Source organism: Zootoca vivipara, chromosome 6 (assembly GCF_963506605.1).
Source record: "Zootoca vivipara chromosome 6, rZooViv1.1, whole genome shotgun sequence".
Taxonomy (NCBI): Eukaryota; Metazoa; Chordata; class Lepidosauria; order Squamata; family Lacertidae; genus Zootoca; species Zootoca vivipara.
In genome coordinates this window covers 6,463,094-6,487,397 of record NC_083281.1, presented here as the reverse complement: position 1 = coordinate 6,487,397, position 24,304 = coordinate 6,463,094, and the positions used below count along the sequence as shown (strand labels likewise).

Sequence of the window (24,304 nt, the reverse complement as noted above, 5' to 3'; positions counted from 1 at the left end):
CAGCCATGCGATAACAACAGCTCTGGGAAGCTGCCAGCGCTTCCGGGCCCCACCCTGCGCTCCCAGGATCCGTCTTTCTGCAAAAGAAAGGAGGAGCGCCGGGACTGGAGGGCGGGGGGGGGGGGTGCGCAAGGCGAAGCTGCCGAGGCCATGTGCGCGCGGGCGGCGCGGGGCGGCGTCTATAAAAGGAGGCGCGTCCGGCGCGGCCTCTCCAAACCGTGCGCTCTTGGCGAGGTGGCGACTGTTGCGCGCTGTGCTCTGACCAAGTTCATTGTCTGCTGGGGCGATGCGTTCGTGGGCGCTGCTGGTGCTGAGCGCGGCGGGGCTGGCGGCCGCCGCCGCCGCTCCGCCTCCTCCTCCTGCTGCCGGTTCTTCCAGGAAGGAGCGCGCCTCCAAGGCAGCCTCTTGGGACGAGGTGAACGTCTTGGCGCACGGGCTCCTGCAGCTGGGCCACGGCTTGCGGGAGCACGTCGAGCGCACCCGTGGGCAGCTGCGCGAGATGGGCGGCCGCCTGAGCGCGCACAACGCCTCGCTCGGCAGCCTGGAGCGCTCCGCCGACGAGCAGCGGCAGCAGCTGGGGCGAGCGCAGCGCCTCCTCGACGGGCGCCTGGACGACCTCTCTAGCCGGCTCGGCGCACTCGCCGGCGACCTGGCGGCGCACGAGGAGGCGGTGCGGGAGCGCCTGGAGCGCCTCGATGGGCAGCTGCTGCGCCAGGTGGGCGCCGAGAACGCCAGCGGCAGCCCTCGAGGGAGCGGACAAGCGGCGGAGCTGGGCGACCTGCAGGTGAGAGTCCCGGGGTGCTGCCCCAGAGGGAAAAGGAGCGGAGAGAAGAGGCATTCTGAATCCGAAAGGGGCTGGAGCAAAAGCACTCTGCACAGGCTCAGGGGTGCCCTTTACCTGAGAGCTATAGAGATAACAGCCCTTACCTGTTCACAGTGCTTTTCTTCTAGAAAATAAGGTGCTGGAACTCACTCACCCTTGAAGTTCTTGCAGTAACCGCCACACTTTTAACAAGGTGCCCTTGAGTACCCCCAGAAAAAAAACACTGTTCAAAAAGTTACCTGGGGTCGCCCCCCCTGAAGGATGGAGGTAGCTGCCCTCTAGGAAATAGAGACTGAGTGGGGAGGAGAGAGAAACCTGGCTTTTTGTCTTGGCGTTCAAATATTATGGGCTTTATCTAGCCTCAAATGCTTTCTTGTTACTTTTCGGGTACCATACGAATATCTCAATTGAGACTTTTTCTAAGCCGTGCGAAGGGCTGTGAAATGTAAATCGTTTGATTAATAAAAGGAATAGGTCATGCAGGGAGAAACTGGGGCACCCCATAAATTGGCATTAGTGCCTCTTTGCAGAAGAGCTTTGTTGGACGTCTGTGTGGGCACCAGATACAATAGCCTGGAGGGCTAGCAAAGGTTGAGATAGGACAGTATTTCCTTAGGGCAGAGGTTTTCAACCTTTTTTGAGTCCACAGCTCCCTTGACCCAATTACATTCTTTCTGCAGCTCCCCTGTGGGGCGCAGGAGCCCATTTATGTCCTCCCTTGCCTGCAGAGCTGGCAGCTTCTCACCCTTTTTCGAACACCCCCCTAAGTTGAGGAGTGCTCCCTCGGCCTCCTCTCCTCTCTCTTCTCCTTGGGAGTCTTCTGGGTAGCCGCTGCTGCTGCCCCTGGTCTCTGAGCTGCTCCCCCTGCCCCAAAGAGAGGTGCCTCCTCACACTGCCCCACAGGGGCCTGGGAAGAACCCCCTGGCCTGCCCCAGAGGCACCATTTGCCTGCGGAGGTTTTTTATCCAGGGCTGCTGCAACACCCATCATTTAAGGCACCCCAGGGTGCTATGGCATGCTGGCTGAAAACTACTGCTTTAGGGAACTGGCAAGAGGTTGGAGAGGTGAGAGCCTGTCCCGAAAGGAGGGTGCTATCTATCCTCTGGGTTTTCTCTCCCTTAAGAAAGTTTCCCGTTCATAAAGATTTTTGCCTATGCTGGGTTTTCTCTATTGGCATCATTTGGAGTGGTATTGCTTATTAATTAATCAGTGTGTCTAATGCTTTAGTGAGTGCATGATAGGTCCCTCCTCCCAGCAGCATGCAATATAAAGCTTGAGCGAGGGAGGACAAAAACTTGACAGAGGGAGACAGAGAAAAGTATATGCAATCCTCAGAGAGACCCTGGAACCTTACGATCTTAGTATGTGGCTAAGGGGAGACAATGGAGAAAGAAGATGTTTAGGTGGAAACGGGTAAGCAGGGGAGGAATATGCAGTTGTTGCAATCACACACCCGTAGGCTCCACTCGCAAGAATTTATAAAACATGTAGTAATTTACTTGTTATCCAACGAATATGTGTCTACATCCCTTATCAAGTTGCGCCGTTTGCAATTGCAGCAAAGAAAATCCGAGTGTGGCTCGCGAGCCAAACGCTAGCCGTTTGCAAAGGTGGTTAACAGATGGAACTCGGAAAATTAGAATGTCGTCGAAAAGGGCATTTATTTCAGTAATCCAACTTAAAAGGTGAAACCAATATATGAGATAGTTGCATGGCATGCAAAGCAAGATATGTCGAACCTTTATTTGTTGTCATTGTAATTATTTGTCAATTATAAATGGAATGTAATTAATGAAATGTAATAGCAATGTTTATTTTTGTATTATTGTAACTATTTGTTTTATTGTGGAATTTCCAAAAGAAAGCATTTGTAAAAATTAAAATTAAAATAAAAAAATAATAAGTTGCATTACTGAAATAAAGGCACTTTTCGACGATATTCTAATTTTCCGAGTTTCACCTGTATTAAGAGTAACCCTGGGAGGTTCCAAGGTTTATTTCAATGTTGGTTCCCTTTTAAACAGAGCGTGCAACTGCCCATGCTTTTGTTCACAATGCCCTATTGATACGAGCGCTAAATATTGATTGGCCTTGAGTGGGATGGGCTTCTCCCGCCTTTGCAAGAATTCCTGTTGTTCTGCAAACAAAGCCCAAAGTGGCATTTCAAGTGTGGAGCCTTAATTTGCCGGGGGGGGGGGGGAGGCTTCAGAGCTTTCATTGGTTCCCGGCACTTCTGCGAGACAAGCTCTGCTCTAGGGATTGCGAGTGACCCGCTTTGCAAGGTTGTTGTGAGGGCGAAGCAACTGCCTATTTCAAAAGTGCAGGGTGTGTAAAACGCAGAGGTGTGGGACATTCCTAGGCTTCCACTGTCATCCTTGACCGTTGGCCGTGTTGACTGGGGCTAATACGAGTTGGAGTCGGATAACTTCTGCAGGGCAGTGCTAGAAACTCATCTATATCTAGATATATCTTTCTTAAACCTGTCTAGGCGCCATTCCCCGTCTCCCCAATGGAGTTTAATATTGTTGTTGTTGTTGTTAATTTCATTTCTATACTTTTATATTTTAAAGAGAAAAACGCTCAACGTGGTTTACAACGCATTAAAACAGGGGTCGGCAATGTGCGGCCCATGGCCCGGATGCGGCCCACGAAGACCGTTTTACTGGCCCATGAGCTGCCACCGATCCAAGCGGCCTGCTCAACGAGTCCCCCACGTGCTGCGCTAAACCAGCCCACCGTGGTGCGGGGACTCACCGAGGGGTGCCGGAAATTGCATCTGCACATGTCCAGACGTTGACAATCACTTCTGCACAGGCACGATTTTCGGCGTCTGGGCATGCGCAGAAGTGATTCCCGGCATTGCGATGCGCCAGTCCGGTCCACAGACAATCTCCATGGGAGTGATCTGGCCCATGGCCGGTAAACCTTGCCGACCCCTGCATTAAAACATCGCATCAAAAAATCAAGGAAAACATTTCAGATCCTTCTCTGAGCGACAATTTTGCTTTCCCCATATTTATCTACCGGCTTAATTTCTAGAGCTGTCCCATAGCAGAAGGACTCTGGCCCATATTGAGTATACAGCCCCCCCTCCCCAATCCGACTCATTTAAAGCCATGAACAGGCAGGGAGGGGGCCATTCTTAACGCTAGAATATTCATTTTCCTATTCCCTTCTTTGACTCTGAACGGACAGCGCCGGACGGCTAGGGCCAGTCTGCTGAATGTGTGCCTTTGTTTCCAAATTTCAGAATTTGATGAGTCGTCAGAACCTGAAGATTGAGGAGCTGTTCCATAAGATTAAGCAGCAGCAGTACAGAATGGATAAACAGAACTTGCAGATCAAAAGTCTTCAGAGCAAGGTATGGCCTACAGTTCGAAATTCTGGTTCAGAGATGTACTTTGCACGTGCCTAAAAGCACCTACGGTACCTGCAGACTGAATTCGTTTTTTTGTGAGGGGGGAGGGCAGGGAAATATAAACCGCTCTTTATCTCCAAATGGGTTCCACAGCAGAATATATATATATATAGAGAGAGAGAGAGAGAGAGAGAGAGAGAGAGAGAGTGGTGCCTCGCTAGACGAATTTAATTCGTTCCATGGGTCTTTTCTTATAACGAAAAATTCGTCTAGTGAATCCCATAGGAATGCATTGAATTTTTTTTTAAAAAAAATTTGCGCATAAGAACGCATTAATTGAATTTCAATGCATTCCTATGGGAAACCGCGATTCGCTAGACGAATTTTTTGTAAAACGAATTCGTCTAGCGAGGCAACCTCCGCTAGAAAAAACCTTTCGTTAAGCGGAAATTTTGTTAAGCAGGGCATTTGTTAAGCGAGGCACCACTGTATAATGAACATTATAGCATAAGGCGTAATAAATTTAAGAGGAATAAAGTAATGCAGCCAGCTAAAAAATGTTGCTGTCTAAAATATCTGGGCAAATAAACAAAAGCTTTTAACTTGGCAGTCCAAAAAAAAAATACATTGTCAGGCATACCTGAGAGAGGCACTTTTCTCATGCTTAAAGGCACTCTTTGCACATTTAAGTGCTGTGATAATGGCAGTATCAAATATGGGAAGGGTTTAAGAAAAAAAAAGATGGTTCTTGATACCAACATATTTCACACTAATCTGCAAAACTGCTTCTTCCCAGTCAGTCCATGTAGTGATTATAGATACTACTCATAATTTTATTATTTGTGCACCAGCCACTGGGCAGCTTCCAACAAACAAAAAAGCATAATAAAGCGTGAAACATTAAAAAAAACTCCCCTATTCCGGGTTGGCTTCAGATGTCTTCTAAAGATTGTATAGTTACTCATATTTTTTCCGTCTATAAGACGACCCCATGTATAAGACGCCCCCTATTTTTTGTGGCAACAACCAATCGCCAGTCCACCCATGGCACTACCGTATCCATGTATAAGATGCCCTCTAACTTTTGACATTATTTCTTAAGGGAAAAAACCTAGTCTTATACATGGAAAAATACGGTATCTCCCTGACATCTGATGGGAGGGCGTTTCCACAGGGCGGGTGCCACTACTGAGAAGGCCCTCTGCCTGGTTCCCACTTATTGCAGTGAGGGAACTGCCAGAAGGTCCGCAGAGCTGGATGCTGGTGTCCAGGGTGGAGACGCTCCTTCAGGCGCTCTACTGGGCCGAGGCCGTTTAGGGCTTTAAAGGTCAGCACCAACACTTTGAATTGTGCTCGGAAACGACCTGGGAGCCAATGAAGGTCTTTCAGGACTGGTGCTATATGGTCTCGTCAGCCGCTCCCAGTCCCCAGTCTAGCTGCCACATTCTGGATTAGTTGTAGCTTCTGGGTCACCTTCAAAGGTAGCCCCACGTAGAGTGCATGGCAGTAGTCCAAGTGGGAGATAACCAGAGCATGCACCACTCTGGCAAGACAGTCTGCAGGCAGGGAGGGTCTCATCCTGTGTACCAGATGGAGCTGGTAGACAGTCGCCCTTGACACAGAATTAACCTGCACCTCCATGGACAGCTGTGAGTCCAAAATGACTCCCAGGCTGCGCACCAATTTGTTGTTGACAAAGGACAGCTGTAGAAAGGGCCCCATTACCTTCAGTAGCTTAGGGCCTCATCAAACCTCAATCCGGCCCTAAACCTGAAGGAAAGGACGTTCATTGTAACTGTGTTTTTCTGGAGCTGCAAAAATCTATGCAAGGGGATGCGGGAATTGTAGAGGAAAAGTTTCCACCCTCCGTCACAAGCCACATGTCAAGGCACGAGGCAGGGATCTGGTCAACACAGAATTGCCTTTGCTCTGTGTGTGTGTGTGGGAGGGAAATCCCATACAAATTGGGCCGCTAAGCGTTCCGTCTTCCTTGCAAAAACAACTACAAACCTGATTTGCAAGATGTTTTGTTCTCCGACTGCTGCAAAACAGCTCGTAGTTATGTAAGTGTTCCTGATGGTTTTCCAGAAACGATGGCAAGTGCAAGTCTAGTCATGGAGAGGTCAGGCTCCATATTGGGGTAGCGGAGGGTTCGGATCCCGTTTTGGTCTCTTCTGCACAGGCCCAGCTGCCTTGGTGCAACAGGTTTAGAAAATGCTTCGCTGTTTCTAGCACTGTCTGGCTGGGGCTGGATTTAGGTTTGAGGAGGCCCTAAGCTACTGAAGGTAATGGGGCCCTTTCTATGTCCAGCTGTCCTTTGTCAACAACCAAATGGTCGCTGCTTTTTTGTGTTGAATATATGCTATATGGCAGGCATCCCCAAACTGTGGCCCTCCAGATGTTTTGGCCTACAACTCTCATGATCCCTAGCTAACAGGTCCAGTGGTCGGGAAAGATGGGAATTGTAGTCCAAAACATCTGGAGAGCCAATGTTTGGGGATGCCTGCTATATGGTAATTGATGGACCTCATAAGTATCTCAAGCCATTTGCCCATGTGGCCATTCAACCAGTCCATGCAGAATGTAGGCACCCTATATATAGAAAGGAGCAAACCAGGGATATTTTAGGGAGCAGGCTAGCAGGCGGGGCCCATGACTTACATCCTAGGAGCCTACACAACCCAAACACTGTTGCTGTATGTAGGTTTTATTTTATTTGTTTTTATCTTATATTTTGGAAATGTACATCCAGGTTTTTTCCTTTATATTTTTTTTTGGGGGGGGGGCAAGAGAGTGGGGCCCTAAGCTATAGCTTGTTTAGCTTGTACGTAAATTCGGCACTGTGTCTGGCAGATAATTTGCCAGTCCCATCGCCAAAAGATCCCTTGATATAAGGACGCCGTTTCTATCTCCCCGCTTCTGCACTTTCTTTCTTTCTTTCTTTCTTTCTTTCTTTCTTTCTTTCTTTCTTTCTTTCTTTCTTTCTTTCTTTCTTTCTTTCTTGTTTTTTATTTATACTTTTCAAACTCATACATCTCATTAGCTTTACAATCAATTTAACATTTCCAAATTTTGACTTCCTTCCCCCTCTTTCTGCGGTTCCTTAAATTTATTTTTAATACCTTTGCATATCCAAGTTCATTTAACTTTCTCATTTATCTACTGTAAATCTCTTACAAAACTGCAGGTTATTACATCAATCCTGATAATGTTCTTATCTGTTTACAATTGATCTGTAAATATTCAATGAACCCATTTCCACTCTTTATAAAAAGTTTATCTCGATTTCTTATTCTTCCGGCAAGTTTCGCCGTTTCTGCATATTCCGTAATTTTTTGTATCCATTCTTCCTTTGCTGGGACTTCTGCTTCTTTCCGTTTGGGGGCAAGTAACATTCTTGCCGCTGTAGTAGCATACATGAATAAATTTCTACACAGTTTAGGTAGTTCTGTCCCCAAAATTTCCCAAAGAAAAGGCTTTTTCACTTTCCTCTTGCTCTCTGGAAGGTAAATTATATTGCCCTCTCATTCTCTCTTTTCTTTTCTTCTGCCCTCTCCCAACCCACAGGTCAACATGCTGATTCCTTTGCACGTCCGAGAGAACGAAACGCAGGGTCCGAAATGGAAAGCGAGTGTTCAGCGAAATGTGGACCGATCCGGCAACCACAGCCAAAGTCCCCGGCCAAAGTCCCCGGTGATGTCGAGTGAGTCCCACACCTTGCCCCACACATATCTGATGGCGGGGGGGGGGGCGGAATCCCTTTACTTAAATATTTCCTTTGCTTAGAAGCGGAATCTTTTGGAGGCAGAGGGGGCTGGTTGAACATGGGGAATTGCCTCGTACCAGGTCTCTAGCTCAGCATTGTTTAAACCAGTGTTTCTCAAACTTGGGTCTCCAGCTGTTTTGGGGACTACAACTCCCATCACCCCCAGCTCGCAGGGCCGGTGGTCAGGGATTATGGGAATTGTAGTCCAAAAATACAGCTGGAGACCTTAGTTTGGGATACACTGGACACTGATCAAGGTTTCAAACTGGGGTCTTTGTGAGCCCTGCCTTCTCGTCCGGCTAGCCAGAGCAGATTCTCCAGTGCTGAGCTGTGGGCTAGGGCTGGGTTTCTAGAGGTGAAATAATCTGCCTTCCAATCCAGCCATGCCAGCAAGATTGAGCTTCCACATTTGGAAGCAGTCTACCTTGGAAATACCAGCTGCCAGGTGGGATGCAGCTGGCTTTTGGCCTCCCTGGAAGCCCAACCACTTTGGGAAGCAGGGCTCTGGGCTAGACCCCAGCAAGGGGCAGTTTCGTTCGTTTTTAAGATGCAAACAGAGATTGGGGACTTCTTGTCGACAGAGGGGTGGTGGTGGTGGTGGAGCCCAGGGGCAAGAGTTGGGCCTGGTCATGATAAGAGCCCCTAGTTCGAGATGCGCCAGAGCCCTGATCCAGACTGTAGCCCATTGTCTGGACTCAGCAGCTGAGGAATGTGGTCATCTGGAGACATGAATGTGTGGTGTCTTACAAGTTAAAACGTGGCCCTGAGGATCTGAAGACAATGCTCTTTAAAGATCCCAAATCAGGCGCTTTTTTTCAACCAAGGCATAGAAAATTGCCTTGCATCAAGTCAGAGCATTGGTACAAGCACAAGTGAGAGTGCTTTCATTCCCCATGGCTGTGTGTGGACAATTACAGTAGTGATTTTCTAAGCGGAACAAATCTCTGCAGCTCCTCTTCCCAAATACTGTATTTTTCCATGTACAGTGGTACCTCGACTTACGAACGACTCGACAACCGAATTTTTCGACTTACGAATTTTTCAACTTACGAAGGTGCCTTCGGAACGGATGAAATTCATAAGTCGAGGCACCACTGTATAAGACTAGGTTCCCGCCCCCCCAAAAAATAATGTCAAAAATTAGTGGGCATCTTATACATGGATACATCTCCCACATACCTGCCAAGTACCCCGTTTTCCCTGGGAAACCCCCGTTTTTTCTTACCTTTTCCCGGCGGTCCCCCGTATCACTTCGTCTCCCGTTACTTTCCCTTATATTCTCCTGCCAGCGGCCATTTTATTTCCTGATTTGCCCATCTATGGACACCGAAAATGGCCGGCGCCGGCTTCAAAAGTCGCATCTACGCATGTCCGGAAGTGCGTAGACGCGACTTCCGGTGTCAGCGGCGGCCATTTTTTGTGCCCATAGATGGGCAGAGCGACACCGGAAGTTGCATCTATGCACTTCCGGACATGCGTAGATGTGGCTTCCGAAGCCGGCGGCGGCCATTTTTTGTGCCCATAGATGGGCAAAGTGACACCGGAAGTTGCGTCTACGTAACTTCCGGTGTCACGCGGCTGCCGGTCCTGGATTCTGCAGTCCGGGACTTGGCATGTATGATCTCCCACACTCCATTTTATTAAATCTGAGCCCCCCCCCAAATAGTCTTATACATGGGGGCGTCTTATAGATGGGAAAATGTGGTACATCTTGAGCAGCAATTCTGAAGTGGCTTTTAGGTTCTGTGGAAATTGGATAACACACCACTGCAGCTTAATTAATACCAGCCTTGTGAAAAAGTTGTGTTATACACATTACAAAAACTTGCTCCGAGCCGAGGTGCCTCCTTCCGTTTGTACAATATATCCTGTCAAGGAAAATGTACCTGACCCAGGCAGTTATAGCTTGCTGCTATTTAAATTTACACACTGCCCTATACCCGCAGGTCTCTGGGTGGTCACGACATGAAATCACAAGATAAAAATCACAGAATACATAATCCAAATAAAAACAAGAGCAACTCAATAACCTCCTCTCCCCATACGCATTTTAAAAGGGCACTGGATGTCATTTAATTATTATTATTTATTTATTTATTTATTTATTTATTTTATCACTCTGGGCGGCTTCCAACAAAATATTAAAATACAATAGTCTGTTAAACATTAAAAGCTTCCCTAAACAGGGCTGCCTTCAGATGTCTTCTAAAAGTCGGGTAGATGTTGTTCTCTTTGACATCTCGTGAGAGGGCATTCCACAGGGTGGGTGCCACTACCGAGAAGGCCCTCTGCCTGGTTCCCTGTAACTTGGCTTCTCGCAGCCACTGGTTAAAGAGGAACCTTTTTGCCTGGCGCCTAAAGGTGTATAATGACGACGCCAGGCGAACCTCCCTGGGGAGAGCATTCCACAAACAGGGAGCCACTGCAGAAAAGGCCCTGTTGTCGTGTTGTCACCCTCCGGACCTCTCACAGAGGGGGCACACGAAGGAGGGCCTCAGATGATGAATGCAGAGTTCGGCTAGGCTCATTTACTGTTGGTGCAACAACATCTGTCAGGAACATCTGTCCCATCCCCCTTTGGTGCAGCATCTGTCCCATCCCCCTTTGGAAGCAGAGGTTGGATGGCCATTTGTCCTGGATGCTTTAGGTTGGTGGTTCAAGCCCACCCAGGGATAGCTGTAGACAGGAGTCCTGCATTGCAGGGGGTTGGACTTGATGACCCTCAAGGTCCCTTCCAGCCCTACGATTCTATGGTTCCATCCCTGATCTAAGAAGATGTGTCTCCCCTGCTCTGAAGAAGGAATGCCTCTTCTCAACGGAGGTGCCCCTGCACCTCTCGCATGCAGTGGGGAGAGCAGGGACGGGGAGCTTGCGGCTACTGGGATATTACTGGGCTCCCCGTTCCCATCGGGCCCAAGCCGTTGGACAATGGGACTTTTGTTGCCCCAGACATTGGAGGCACCAGCGGTTCCCCCATTCCGACATGCCTCTCTCTCTGCTTCGGCACGGCATTCGATGTGGGTCGCAGCCGTGTTGGAGCAATCGCGACACCCGCTACGGGGAATTCGAGCTGGGAAATTCGAGACGGCTTCTCGGCTCCCAACCAGGCCTCCCTCCCTTCCCCCCCCTCTCTCTCTGGCTCTCAGCCAAGTGTGCAAGAGGTGAAATCTTTGCTAGGCATTCCCAGGAGCGACGAGGTTAATTGAGGAAGAAAGAGAGATGTGGAAGAGAGTCTGGGGCAGGAAGTGGGCGGGGGGGGGGGAGAGAATACCGTGGCTGCGCACTTGGGCTGGCATCCCTCCAAGTAGGGGAAAGGCAACGCTCCCCCTGCGGTGCTGGGATTCCAAAATAATTTGGCTGTACCAGGGCGGTGGAAACCTCGGTGGCTGAGCAAGGCTGGGCTTGCCTCTTTGCTGCAGGAGCAGTTCTGCAGGGAGTTGCCTCCAAGAGTCCAGGGGGCCGTGCTGCCTCCCTCCAAGATCCCCAGACTTCATCTTTCATTTCCATCTTCCTCTGCTAGGAACAGAGGAAGCTGCCTTAGCCAGGGTCCGGCCACTGGCCCATCCAGCTCGGAGGATCAGCCCCATAGGCAATTGTTACCAAAAATGTTAAGGGACACCCACTCCACAGGAAGCCAGTCCTTCAGCCTTCAAAATTAGGAAGCATTCCCTGAGAAAAACAGACACTTTATTTGAGATTCAGATACGTAGCCATGTTGGTTACGTATATGAAATAAATTTCCAGTAGCACCTTAGAGACCAACTAAGTTTGCTTAAGGACGCGGGTGGCGCTGTGAGTTAAACCACAGAGCCCAGGGCTTGGCGATCAGAAGGTCGGTGGTTCGATTCCCCATGACGGGGTGAGCTCCCGTTGCTCGGTCCCAGCTCCTGCCCACCTAGCAGTTCGAAAGCACGTCAAAGTGCAAGTAGATAAATAGGTACCGCTCCGGCGGGAAGGTAAACGGCGTTTTCATGCGCTGCTCTGGTTTGCCAGAAGCGGCTTTGTCATGCTGGCCACATGACCCAGAAAAACTGTCTGTGGACAAAGGCCGGCTCCCTCAGCCAGTAAAGCGAGATGAGCGCCACAACCCCAGAGTCGTTCGTGACTGGACTTAACTGTCAGGGGTCCTTTACCTTTTTTAAAAATAATAATTCTAATAATACTTCTTCTTTGGCGATCCCTCATAACCGAGTAAGACCGTCGTCCATAAACACGGTTTTAACAATGAGTCCGTAAGTGACTGCGGAGGCCAGTTTTGGATCCACACGTCCTTCCACAGTGGGGACATAGGTTTTCGGGCAGGAGTTCATCATGGTGAGGGTTTACCAGGCGTGCCTTCCATTAGCACGTTTCTCCCTTTTGTCCTGAGTTCAAGTGTCTTGAAAGCCCACAAAATCTTTGGTAAAGGCTGTTCTCCAATTGTAGCGCTCGCAGGCCAGTGTTTCCCAGTTGTCGGTGTTTATACTACATTTTTTAAGATTTGCCTTGAGGGTGTCTTTAAACTTCTTTTGTTGACCACCAGCATTACACTTTCCATCTTTAAGTTCGGAATAGAGTAGTTGCTTTGGAAGACGATCATCAGGCATCCGCACAACATGACCAGTGCAACGAATGTTGAAGAATCATTGCTTAGATACTGGTGATCTTTGCTTCTTCCAGTACACTGGCATTAGTTTGCCTGTCTTTCCAAGTGATGTATAAAAAATTGTCAGAGACACCGTTGATGGAATCTTTTGAGGAGTTGGAGATGGCGTTTATAATACTAGTAAAATAATACAGTGGTACCTCTACTTACGAATGTTTCTACTTACGAACGGAGCTCCGTCCGCCATCTTGGTTTTTTTCTACTTATGAATTTTTAGATAGGGTTGCTTCTACTTACAATTTTTTTCTCCCAATGCATTCCTATGGGATTTGACTTACAAATTTTTTCAACTTACAAATGTGCGTTCGGAACACATTAAATTTGTAAGTAGAGGTACCACTGTACTAATAAAAACTCTGCCGCTGAGCTACAAGGGCTTCAACAAAGGGCATATGCCCCAGTGGGGGTCTCCCCACACCCTGGCATATCTTGCCTGGTATGTCTTCCTTCTCAAAGAGGCACCTGTTGAATCCCCCCCCCCCGCGCGCTCCAGGGTGATGCTCCTTGGGGAGCGCAGGAGAAAGGCCCGGATGGCAGCTGTTATGCTATGCAAGGAGTGGAAAGACCCAGCTTATTACGGCCATGTGCGATGTTGTGTCCTGAGCTGGGGGGGGGAGGGAGGTGGGGGGAAATGGGTGAAAGTTGAAAGCCTTTCCTTCAGGGCTCCAGTCTTTTTTTCCCGGCAGTTCCCAGGCTGAGATGCCCTTTCCCCTACTTAGCTCTCTCTCCCGCACCCCCCTCTGCACATGCTGATCTAATATCTGGGGGGGGGGGGCGGCAGGGGCGGCTCTGCAGCTGGGAAGAGAGATGGCTTTGTGTGTGTCAGAGGCTTTTTCCTGGAACGTGCTGCGGTCAGCCTGCAAAAAAACAAAAAGCACGTCTGCCCGCTACCCGGAGAGTCCGTGACTCAACGCTAGCTGTGACTCAGGGGAATCTGGTGGGACGCTCGGGGAAATTGCTGCTTTGCATCTCTCCTCCGCTGGAGACGTGCAGGGCAGCATCGCATGAGGCTTAGCCGTGCCGTCGCCTTTGCACACTTGGACTACTGCCGTGCGCTCTACGTGCGGCTACCTTTGAAGGTGACCCAGAAACTGCAACTAATCCAGAATGTGGCAGCTAGACTGGGGACTGGGAGCGGCCGCCGAGACCACATAACACCGGTCCTGAAAGACCTCCGTTGGCTCCCAGGACGTTTCCAAGCACAATTCAAAGTGTCAGTGCCGACTCTTAAAGCCCTAAACCAGGCACCCCCAACCTGCGGCCCTCCAGATTATGGGCCTACAACTCCCATGATCCCTAGCTAACAGGACCAGTGGTCAGGGATGCTGGGAATAGTAGTCCAAAACATCTGGAGGGCCGAAGATTGGGGATGCCTGCCCTAAACTAAGGCCTGGGGGCCGGATCCGGCCCAATCGCCTTCTAAATCCGGCCCGTGGATCGTCCGTGAACCAGTCTGTTTTTACATGAGTAGAATGTAGGCTTTTATTTAAAATGCTTCTCTGGGTTATTTGTGGGGCATAGTAATTTGTTCATTTCCCCCCCCCCCCCAAAAAAAATCTAGTCTGGCCCCCCAGAAGGTCTGAGGGACAGTGGACCGGCCCCCTGTTGAAAAGGTTTGCTGGCCCCTGACCTAACTCATGTCCGCAAGGTTGCACAAAGGAGGCAACGTGAAAATACGCTGATCTATGGGATTGGAGGGGAAAGGGGGGAGTTCTGCAGCTCGTTGCTTTCTTGGGGTGTTTTTGCCAGAATCTATTCCTCTGCATTCCCCCCCCCCATATAAAAAAACAACTCTAAAAGCCAAATGGCAAAGCTGAAGGCATCTGGCTCGTTTCTTGAGAACTAGCGACGTGATTTTGTTTGGGGCGGGCTCCGCAAAGCCTCTGCTGCTTTTTCGAAGGCTTGCCCCTTCTCTCCTTTCTGCACCCCATGATTGATTCCACCCCACGGCCTTTCTCTGCAAGTAGAAGCCGTTTCCAATATCCTACGTGGTACAGCCTCCGCCAGGCCGTCTGATGCAAGCATCTTTCCTGGCTGTGCGTTAATATGCACCTCCCTCCCCGCCGAGAAACTGGGGGAAAGTTCATGTTTACTCGCAGGAACTCCCTCTTTCCCCGACTTCCCAACCTGGTATCCCCGCCCTCTTCCTGATCTCCTGCTGCTGGCAGCTGTTTTGAGAATCCCAGCTAAATTTATCCAAGGCGGGGTGGGGGGTGGGGGCTGCTGAGCCCAGAAGATGCAGCGCCTTTGAGCCAGGACAGAGGCTTCCTTTGTCTTTGGGAGAGCGGGGAGGGAGGTCCTCCCCCCTGCAGCTGTTTTTAGCCAGAGCAAAGTCCCTTCACGCCCTGCCACATCTCTGCCCTTCGCCTCCTCGCGTGCCGGATGCGTCTCCCAACTGGACTTTTGACACGGGGCACTCGAAACCCTGACTCGCTGGCAGATGGCACCCGTCCCTGGGCAGAGTCCAGCCGCCTGCGAGGGGCTCGGCGCTTGGCACAGCTCAGGGGTGGTGCAGAGAGAAGGAACCCTGGAATTGTAGAGTTGGAAGGGACCCCCCAGGGTCATCTAGTCCAACCCCCTGCAATGCAGGAATCTTGGCTAAAGCAGCCCTGACAGATGGCCATCCAACCTCTGCTTAAAAACCTTCAAGGAAGGAGAGTCCACAACCTCCCAAGGGAGACTGTTCCATTTTTATTTTTAGAGAAGAGCAGAGGCTTTTTGTGGACTACAGCCGTACCTTGGAAGTCGAACGGAATCCATTCAACTTCCAAAATGTTTGGAAACCCAAATGCCGTTTCTGATTGGCTGCAGGAAGCTTCCAGAATGTTTGGAAACCATTCAACTTCCAAAATGTTTGGAAACCATTCAACTTCCAAAATGTTTGGAAACCAAAATGCAGTTTCTGATTGGCTGCAGAAGCCCCATTGGACATTTGGCTTCCAAAAATAGTTCGCAAACCAGAACATTCGGGAGCCAAAATGTTGGAGAACTAAGCTGTTCAAAAACCAAGGTACGACTTCGGAACGTTTCGGCTCCCGAACGCCAAAAACCTGGAAGTAAGTGTTCTGGTTTTCCTGATGCCGAACGTTCGGCGCGGCTTTTGCTTGAGTGATGGAAGCTCCTGCAGCCAATCGAAAGCCGTGCCTCGGTTGTCAAACATTTCGGAAGCTGAATGGGCTTCCGGAGCGGATTATGTTTGACAACCGAGGCTTGACTGTACAGTGAAAGGAGTTTGAGATTCGAGATATGAGCAGCGGAAGGAAAATGATAGAATGGATGTGATGGATAAGAGATTGATATGCAGTAGAAAAGGGTTTGAATAACAGCACTGCGGAGATGTTGGCGGGAGGTCAATCTCCGAAACAAAGATATTATGATTTGGAGATACTGTAAAATGTGAAATTCTGGGAACGTAATAAAAATAATTCTATTTGGAGGAATCATAGCTTGGGTAGCTCAGTGGTTGGAGCATACATCGGCAACCTCCAGCCCGTGGGCTGGATACGGACCACGGAGGCCATTTATCTGGCCCACGAGCCGCCTGGTCACCGAGCCACCCACTCGGCAAGTCCCCCATGCGCTGCGCTAAACCAGCGTGGCGCGGAGACTTGCCGAGTGGCCCCGGAAAAAGTGCCTGCACTGAGGCTGGGAATTGCGTCTGTGCAGCCGCAGAAGCCATTTCCGGCGCTGCGGACATGTGCAGAAGCCATTTCCGGTGCCCTGGACATGGGCAGTGCAGCGACGGAAATCGCTTCTGCGCATGTCCAGCCCACAGACGATAGTCCGTGGGAATGCTCCGGCCCATGGCCAGAAAACATTGTTGACGCCTGGGTTAGAGCATGGCGCTGACAATGCCAAGGTTACAGGTTTGTTCCTCGTACGGGGAAGCTGCATATTCCACAATTTCTTTCTTCTGATGCCTCCCGTGAAAAGCTGTGGTGATTTACTGGTTTTCCTCCCCCTCCCAGCACCTCCTTTTTAGAGGTACAGTCGTACCTTGGATCTCAAACCCCTTGACTCCCAAACGATCGAAACCCGGATGCGAGTGTCCTGGTTTTCAAACGATTTTCGGAAGTTGAGCATCCGGCGTGGCTTCCGATTGGCTGCAGGACGCTTCTGCAGCCAATCGGAAGTCACACCTTGGTTTTAGAAAAGTTACGGGAGACAAACAGATTGCATTCTGTCCAAGAACCAAGGTTCGACTGTATACCCTCCAGTACCCGCATTTTTGTGTGGCTAGTAATCACGGCAGCAAGACCCGAGCCCTGCGACATGACATCGTGGCCGCCCCTGACCATGTGCAGAACATTTCTCCCCCCCCCCCACTATTTGCTGTTTAGCTGCAAGCGCAGCACATCTGGGATCCGGACTAACAGAATTCCAAGCTGCATGGGGAGCAGTTTCCGGCAGGCTTCAGCTGTGGCTTCTCTTGGGAGGGGTGAGCTTTGGCAACACAGTTCCCCCCCCCCCACCGTGCTTTTGCCGCCTGCCAGCTGCTGTCTGGAACTCTGGCCCTGCAGTTGTTAATGTCAGGCTGACATTTGGCCGAGAGTGGCTTGGGCGAAGTCCGAGTGGCGTTCCGTGTTCACGTGGTGGCCGCATCGCACAGGGTCCTGTTGCGGTTCCCGCCTGCTCTCCCTATTCCTCGTTCCTCCTCCTCCTCCTCCTCCTCCTCCTCCTCTTTAAACATTAGATTCATCTGCAAGTTAATAGTCTACCAGTGGTCCTTTTTACCTGCAGGCATGGCAAACATCTGTGAACCTCAACACAGCCAGCTATTAGGTCTTTATTTATTCAGAAGTATTTCTAAACCGCTTCACATTTTGCAATCTATAAAACACAATGACGCAGGAATGCGAGAGACGGCAAAGCGACATTATACATAGATTTAAAACAGAAATTTGGAAGAAGGAGAAAGAAAATAGCTGTGCAGTTAATAATAATAATAATAATAATTATTATTATTATTATTATTATTATTTATTTATTTATTTATTTATTTATACCTCTCCCATCTGGGGGCTTCCAGCAAAATATTAAAATGCAATAATTCATCAAATATTAAAAGCTTCCCTAAATAGGGCTGCTTTCAGATGTCTTCTAAATGTCAGGTAGTTGTTTATTTCCTTTACATCTGGTGGGAGGGCGTTCCACAGGGCGGGTGCCACTACCGAAAAGGCCCTCTTGCCTGGTTCCCTGTAACTTGGCTTCTCACAGCGAGGGAACCGCCAGAAGGCCCTCGGTGCTGGACCTCAGTGACCGGGCAGAACGATGGGGGTGGAGACACTCCTTCAGGTATACTGGGCCGAGGCCATTGAGGGCTTTCAAGGTCAGCACCAACACTTTGAATGGTTGCCTGAAAAACATACTGGGAGCCAATGTAGCCCTTTAATAAGGTCGATCAAATTAATGCTTGTTCCAGGATACTAACATGGCTTTTGCTTCTTCAATCTGCAGAGTTCCCAGCAAGCTGTCACCAGCTGTTTCTGGAAGGAGAACAAACCAGTGGTGTTTTCCAGATCCAGCCCCCTGGATCCCAGGTTTTTGAAGTCTTCTGTGACATGACTCCAGGTAAAAATGTGACGTGTATAGAAGCGGGAGAGAAATTTGATATAGTTTGCTTGCTGATCAGAAGGTCGGCGGTTCGAATCCCTGCAACAGGGTGAGCTCCCATTGTTTGGTCCCAGCTCCTGCCCACCTAGCAGTTCGAAAGCACATCAAAGTGCAAGTAGATAAATAGGGACCGCTCCGGCGGGAAGGTAAACGGCGTTTCCGTGCGCTGCTCTGGTTCACCAGAAGTGGCTTAGTCATGCTGGCCACATGACCTGGAAGCTGTCTGCGGACAAACGCCGGCTCCCTCGGCCTATAGAGCGAGATGAGCGCCGCAACCCCAGAGTAGGACACGATTGGACCTGATGGTCAGGGGCGTCTTTACCTTTACCTTTAACCTGGTTCTCACTTGACAAAACAGCCTGCGAACCGTAACACAGCCCTCCAAAAATCTGCCCCGCTCTGAGTTTTCTAGTTAGATTCTCCAGCCAAGTATTGTGTCCAAAAATTAATGTGCTTGGGTAGAAGTGTGCATGTCAGTGCATATGTGAATGAAAATAGCACACACACACACACACACACACACACACACACACACACACACACAGTGTGCCACGTTAGGAAAATTGCCCTGCAAAAAAAATGTGTTTATCAGGCAAAGTTGCATACAAACATCTCTGTATCACATGGGTAGGCAAACTAAGGCCCAGGGGCCAGATCCAGCCCAATCGCCTTCTAAATCCGGCCTGCGGATGGTCCTGGAATCGGCGTGTTTTTACATGGGTAGAATATGTCCTTTTATTTAAAATGCATCTCTGGGTTATTTGTGGGGCATAGGAATTCCTTCATTTTTTTAAAATGAAAAAAAAAATAGTCTTGCCCCCCGCAAGGTCTGAGGGACCTTGCTGAAAAAGGTTGCTGACCCCTGGCAGTATCAGGAAAAAATTGCACTCGGATGGCAATGAATTTTCACAACTTTAAAAAAAAAGAAAGAAATTGCAAAACTGAAGGAGCGAATTTCAGATTGGGAAAATGAGAAACTGAAGTTGACAAATCGAAATCCTGGGATAGCTCCGTTGGTGGAGCGTGAGACTCTTAATCTCATGGTTGTGGGTTCGAGCCGCACGTTGGACAAAAGATTCCTGCATTGCAGGGGGTTCAACTTCCAACTCTACAATTTTATGATTCTATGGCCCATTCCTGCCGGTTTGCTGGTTGGATGTCTTTGGGTTCAGGTATCACCTGGAGCCTGGAGATCACTGATTGGTCTGGAGGGGTAAGGGTAGTGCCTTGGTTGGGTTGTGAGGGCCGTGACTCGGTTTCCCCGCATTTCTCAAACTGGGAGGCGAAACGTTTTTGCAGCTAAAGGGCCTGTCTCCCCAGTCCTAGTTCACTGTGTGTGTGTGTGTGTTCAAGGTACTAAAACGTGTTGCACACACAAAAATCATATGGAAAAGCTTACAGATCAAAGCTTTTGTGTGTTTGTGTGGGTGTATTTTGGGGGGCAGGGGGCACAAGCCAGATGTCTGCAGGCTGCTTGAAAATTTCCCTCCATTTTATTTTGCAGATGGTGGAGGCTGGACGGTGATTCAGAGACGCCTGGATGGCTCTGTTGATTTTGACCAGCTGTGGGAAGCTTATAGAAATGGATTTGGGAATATGAGCGGTAGGTCTCTGCCGCTTGCTTCTCTCCTCCCTCCCCACCCCCACCTTTATTTTATTTTTATTTTTTTACAATTGCTACCTGCTCTTGCGTAGGATCAGGGCTCTGAAAAAACACTTGCACTGCACAGCACCGCAAAAGGAAAGACTTCGCTACATGCTGGATTGGGTTGTTGTTGTTTTTTAAATGCATTATTTCTGTTTCTCAAATGTAATTATAGGTTTCATGGTTAAGGTTACGTTAGAACCAGTGGTTTTCAACTGTTGTGCCGTGGCACCCTGGGGTGCTTTGAAGAGTGGTGAGGGGTGCCACGGACAACATTTTTGGTGCCTATTTTCAAATCGTAGAGCCTTTCATATACAGGTGAAACTCGGGAAATTAGAATATCGTCGAAAAGTGCATTTATTTCAGTAATGCAACTTGTTATTTTTTTATTTTTATTTTAATTTTTACAAATGCTTTCTTTTGAAAATTCCACAGTAGTAAAACAAATATTTACAATCATACCATAATAAACACGGCTATTACATTTCATTAATTACATTCCATTTATAATTGACCCGTCTAACGACAAATAATTACAATTACAACAAATAAAGGCTTGACATATCTTGCTTTGCATGTCATGCATCTAGCTCATATATTGGTTTCACCTTTTAAATTGCATTAAATGAAATAAATGCACTTTTCGACAATATTGTAATTTTCTGAGTTTCACCTGTCTGTTATTTACAGTCAACCCAGCCAGATGGGTGGGGGGATATAAATAATAAAATGATGGTGATGATGATGAGACATGTTTGTCGTAAGCAATGTGGGTTTGAGGAGGAAGGAGAATAGAGAAGGAGAAGGGGTGGGTGAGAGAAACAGTAAACCTTCATTCTTTACAGAGTATTTTTGTCAGCTTTGAGTGGATAGGTCTCTCGTTAACTTTGACAACTGTAATCGCTCTTACATATGTTATCACTGGGTACCGTATGTGTCACACAACAGCCCTGTGAGGTAGGCTAGGTTGAAAAATTTGTGGCCAGGGAGTCTCATCCCTGAGTGGCGCTGGGTCCCCCTTGTCTCAGATCCTGCCCTCTAATGGCTAATTTGCTTTTCTCGGAACCCATAATCTGAAGTGACATTGTAAGCTCCTAGAGGTCGAGACCTGTCTCTTGTGTACAGTGACGTACCTTAGACCCCGAACACCCCAGAACTCGGATGTTTTGGCTCCCAAACGCCGCAAACCGGGAAGTGATTGTTCCGGTTTGCGAACGTTCTTTGGAACCTGAACGTCCAGCGCAGCTTCCGATTGGTTGCAGGAGCTTCCCGCAGCCCATCGGAAGCCGTGCCTTGGTTTCCGAACGTTTTGGAAGTCGAACGGACTTCCGGAATGGATTCTGTCCGACTTCCGAGGTACGGCTGTATATCTTCTGTTGTTAAATAGCGTGATGGGCCCTGACGGGATCTTTTTTCTTTTTGTTTGTTTGTTTCTTTGGCCGTTCTCTTTCAGGCGACTTTTGGCTGGGCTTGGAAAAGGTCTACCAGATCACGAAAGATGGCCGGTTCCACCTCTCGATCGAACTTCAGGACTGGGAGGGCAGCTCAGAGAGGATCCAGTTCCTTTTCAGCCTGGGGGGAGAAGACACAGCTTACACTCTCAGCCTCCTGGGCCCCATCCTCGGGCAGCTGGAGAATGCCATGGGCGACTTCCCACAGCTGCCCTTTTCCACGCGGGATCAGGACCATGACCTCAAGGGCGATGCCAACTGCGCCAAGCACCTCTCAGGTCAGTCCTGATTTTTATTTTATTTTAATTTTTTCCTTTTCTATAATTTTTATTCAATTTTCTCTTTAACATTTTAAAATATCAATTTAAACCACCTTAAAACAGGCATAGGCAAACTCGGCCCTCCAGATGTTTTGGGACTACAACTCCCATCATCCTTAGCTAACAGGACCAGTGGCCAGGGAAGATGGGAGTTGTAGTCCCAAAACATCTGGAGGGCCGGGTTTGCCTATACCTGGTTTAAGCTGCTATTCTTTTTTAGTTGGGACCTCGCTCGCTTTCCATTTTGGGGCTAGCAAAACATGGGCTGCTGTTGCAGCATACATAAATAGTCCTTTTTGACACCTGGGAATAGATTCATGCCGTCGCACTCCGAGCACCAAATTCTTTTAGCAGCACAAACGTAAACATGTTTGCCATGGAAGCAAGCAAGCCCCGCTGTGTTCAATGGGACGTATTCCCTCGCTGCAGTGCTGCTCAGGATTGGAGCTCAAGAATTGCCATTTTCAAATCATTTCCCAAGTAATTAAAATCCATTGTTTTGTTGAGAGGCCCTTGGCTGATGCCTGCCCTTTCTGTTTCTTTTTGCTCCAAAGGAGGCTGGTGGTTCAGCAGTTGTGGCCACGTGAACCTCAACGGAAAATACTTCCGCTCTATCCCGCGCCAGAGGCACGAGAGAAAGCAAGGCATCTTTTGGAAGACTTGGAGAGGGCGGTATTACCCTCTGAAGTCCACCACGATGAAGATCCGGCCTGCGGAGATGGGCCCGGCACCCTAAAATGCCCAGGAGATCGCAGGAGAGAGTCTGGGTGGCCCTCCGTATTCCTGCCGTGCCGCCGAGATACAGCTTCAGCCCGTCGCTCCTGTCCGGGACGATTTGTGGGGGGTCTCTGTCGGCTTCCAGTTGAAAGCCTTCCTTTTGCAAGAGTTTGTGTTGGGGTGGGCAAAGCAACGACTGTCATCTTCGCGTTGGGAGAGCGGCACAGGGGACCGCTTGGGTGGGTGGGAAAGGAACGGGTATCAGGAGTCACCTCATGGGCATGCTGGGCGCTGGCAAGAAATGGCAGTTCAGCATCTTTGAGGTCTGGTGTTAGCTTGAAGGCCAGCTGGGATGAGATCTTGGGCATCTGGTCTTCTCTAGTGCCATCGTGTGATAAAATTGGGCTTCTTGCTAGCTCCGGCAGAGATTTGTGCTGCCCACATGTCTTTATACCCACTCCCTTACGCCTCGAAATGAGGAAGGCCGCCTTCTCCCGTGGAATGTCCCAAAACATTTTGGTACCAACAGAAGGAGGGGGGTTGCCCTGGACAAAGGGTCCCCCCCCAAGGGGCTTCTCCCTCTCCATGGCAGTAGCCAGCAGGACTCTCTGCTGCCACTCTCATTTCCCACAATGCCCCCTGCGGTAGCATCTCTCTGGGGCATTCTGGGAAATTTAAATGGTTACTAGTCCTGGCGACAGGCTGGATATTTTCTTTTTTAAGGGTTTATTTTTTGGGAGGGGGACAAAGCAAGGATTGGCTCGCTGGTGATTGTTCAGATTGTGCGTACCAACGGCATATCCTTGGCTGATTAAATATGTAGTTGTGATTGAGCCTTGGGGTGTCCTAAAATCGGACCACCCTCCCCAGGCGTCCCTCGTGGCAAATTGTGCTTGGGTCCGTCCTTCACTGATTGGCACAGGGTTTGGAAGGATGGAGCCACTGCGAAGGGCATTGGGCTGACGCTGGTTGGGGGAGAAAGTTGGGCAGGGCGGCACCTCCTCCCTCACCCAAGGAGGAGACATTGGTCCTGTTGCAAACTGCACCTTCACGCCTCCCCGGTTGCTGTTGTGTCCAACCGCCCCTTCCCCATTCCTTCCTCGTCCGTTTTTTTTAAGTCATATTGACTCAAGTTTTGCTCCAGTGTTTAGCTGCTTATTCTTGTACATATTAGCAGTTGTGCTAGTTGGTGTGTTGTTTTTAAGAGTGCTTTTATCCTGGTCTTTCTTTTTTTATTGTGGTTTTAAAACGAAGCATTGGTGAGTGATGTGGTTATAACTTATAAACGTTGCCTTGGAAGAGGCACCAGTAAGATGTGGGAGGGTGGGGGAGAGTTGATTTCTGCTCTTAATTTCTCTCTCTCTGTCTCTTTTTATACTTTAAATGTGTGACTCTTTGGTCAGTGAAATGTCTTTTTAATAAAACCTGTGAACTGGTCGTGTTGCAATTCCTTGCCGCACAATGCAGTGGGTTTGCCCTGTGGGTGGTGATGGGTCGTCTCTCCTTCCTTGGAGGTTTTTAAGCAGAGGTTGGATGGCCATCTGTCCTGGATGCTTTAGTTCCTGTATTGCAGGGGGTTGGACTGGATGACCCCCGGGGGACCCTTCCAGCTCTACAATTCTAGGATTCTGTGAAACTAAAAAAAACAACTCTTTACTTTAGCTCGGATCTGTATAATCAATTAAAGTGACACACACACACACACACACCAAAATTCCTTTAAGTTGGGGGTGGGAATTGGGAGTCCAGAAACAGTTTGTTTTAAAAAAACAACAGCTAAAAACGGTACGTCTAGCAGTTATTTTTGGATTCAAGGCAGCGGTGGGAAAACTCCCAAGTTGCACTTCTAACAGAGTTTGTTTGCTAGAGAAGAATACAAAACACGAAGCTGATAAAAAGCAGATAAAGACCCTCTGAGTTGCTGGGAAATGTCATCCTGGCCTCCTCTCTTCTCTCAAAGTCTGCA

The 24,304-nt window shown here is 49.0% G+C and overlaps 1 protein-coding gene across 1 annotated transcript; it reads left to right on the top strand.

The window, feature by feature from the left end:
- Positions 1 to 200: 200 nt before the first annotated feature.
- ANGPTL4 (angiopoietin like 4) lies at positions 201 to 23,775 on the top strand. Its single transcript, XM_035120070.2, has 7 exons — positions 201 to 784; positions 4,074 to 4,184; positions 7,749 to 7,884; positions 18,050 to 18,163; positions 19,710 to 19,808; positions 21,304 to 21,579; positions 22,176 to 23,775. Exons 1-7 carry the CDS (start codon positions 287 to 289, stop codon positions 22,355 to 22,357), a joined length of 1,416 nt encoding a protein of 471 aa, XP_034975961.2. The 5' UTR covers positions 201 to 286; the 3' UTR covers positions 22,358 to 23,775.
- Positions 23,776 to 24,304: the final 529 nt, after the last annotated feature.

Excerpts from the sequence above, each read along its gene's own strand:
- ANGPTL4 (XM_035120070.2), top strand. The coding sequence starts at position 287 with ATGCGTTCGTGGGCGCTGCTGGTGCTGAGCGCGGCGGGGCTGGCGGCC. Across the intron at positions 785-4,073 it reads CGGAGCTGGGCGACCTGCAG|AATTTGATGAGTCGTCAGAA; the intron begins GTGAGAGTCCCG and ends TCCAAATTTCAG. Across the intron at positions 19,809-21,303 it reads TGGATTTGGGAATATGAGCG|GCGACTTTTGGCTGGGCTTG; the intron begins GTAGGTCTCTGC and ends GTTCTCTTTCAG.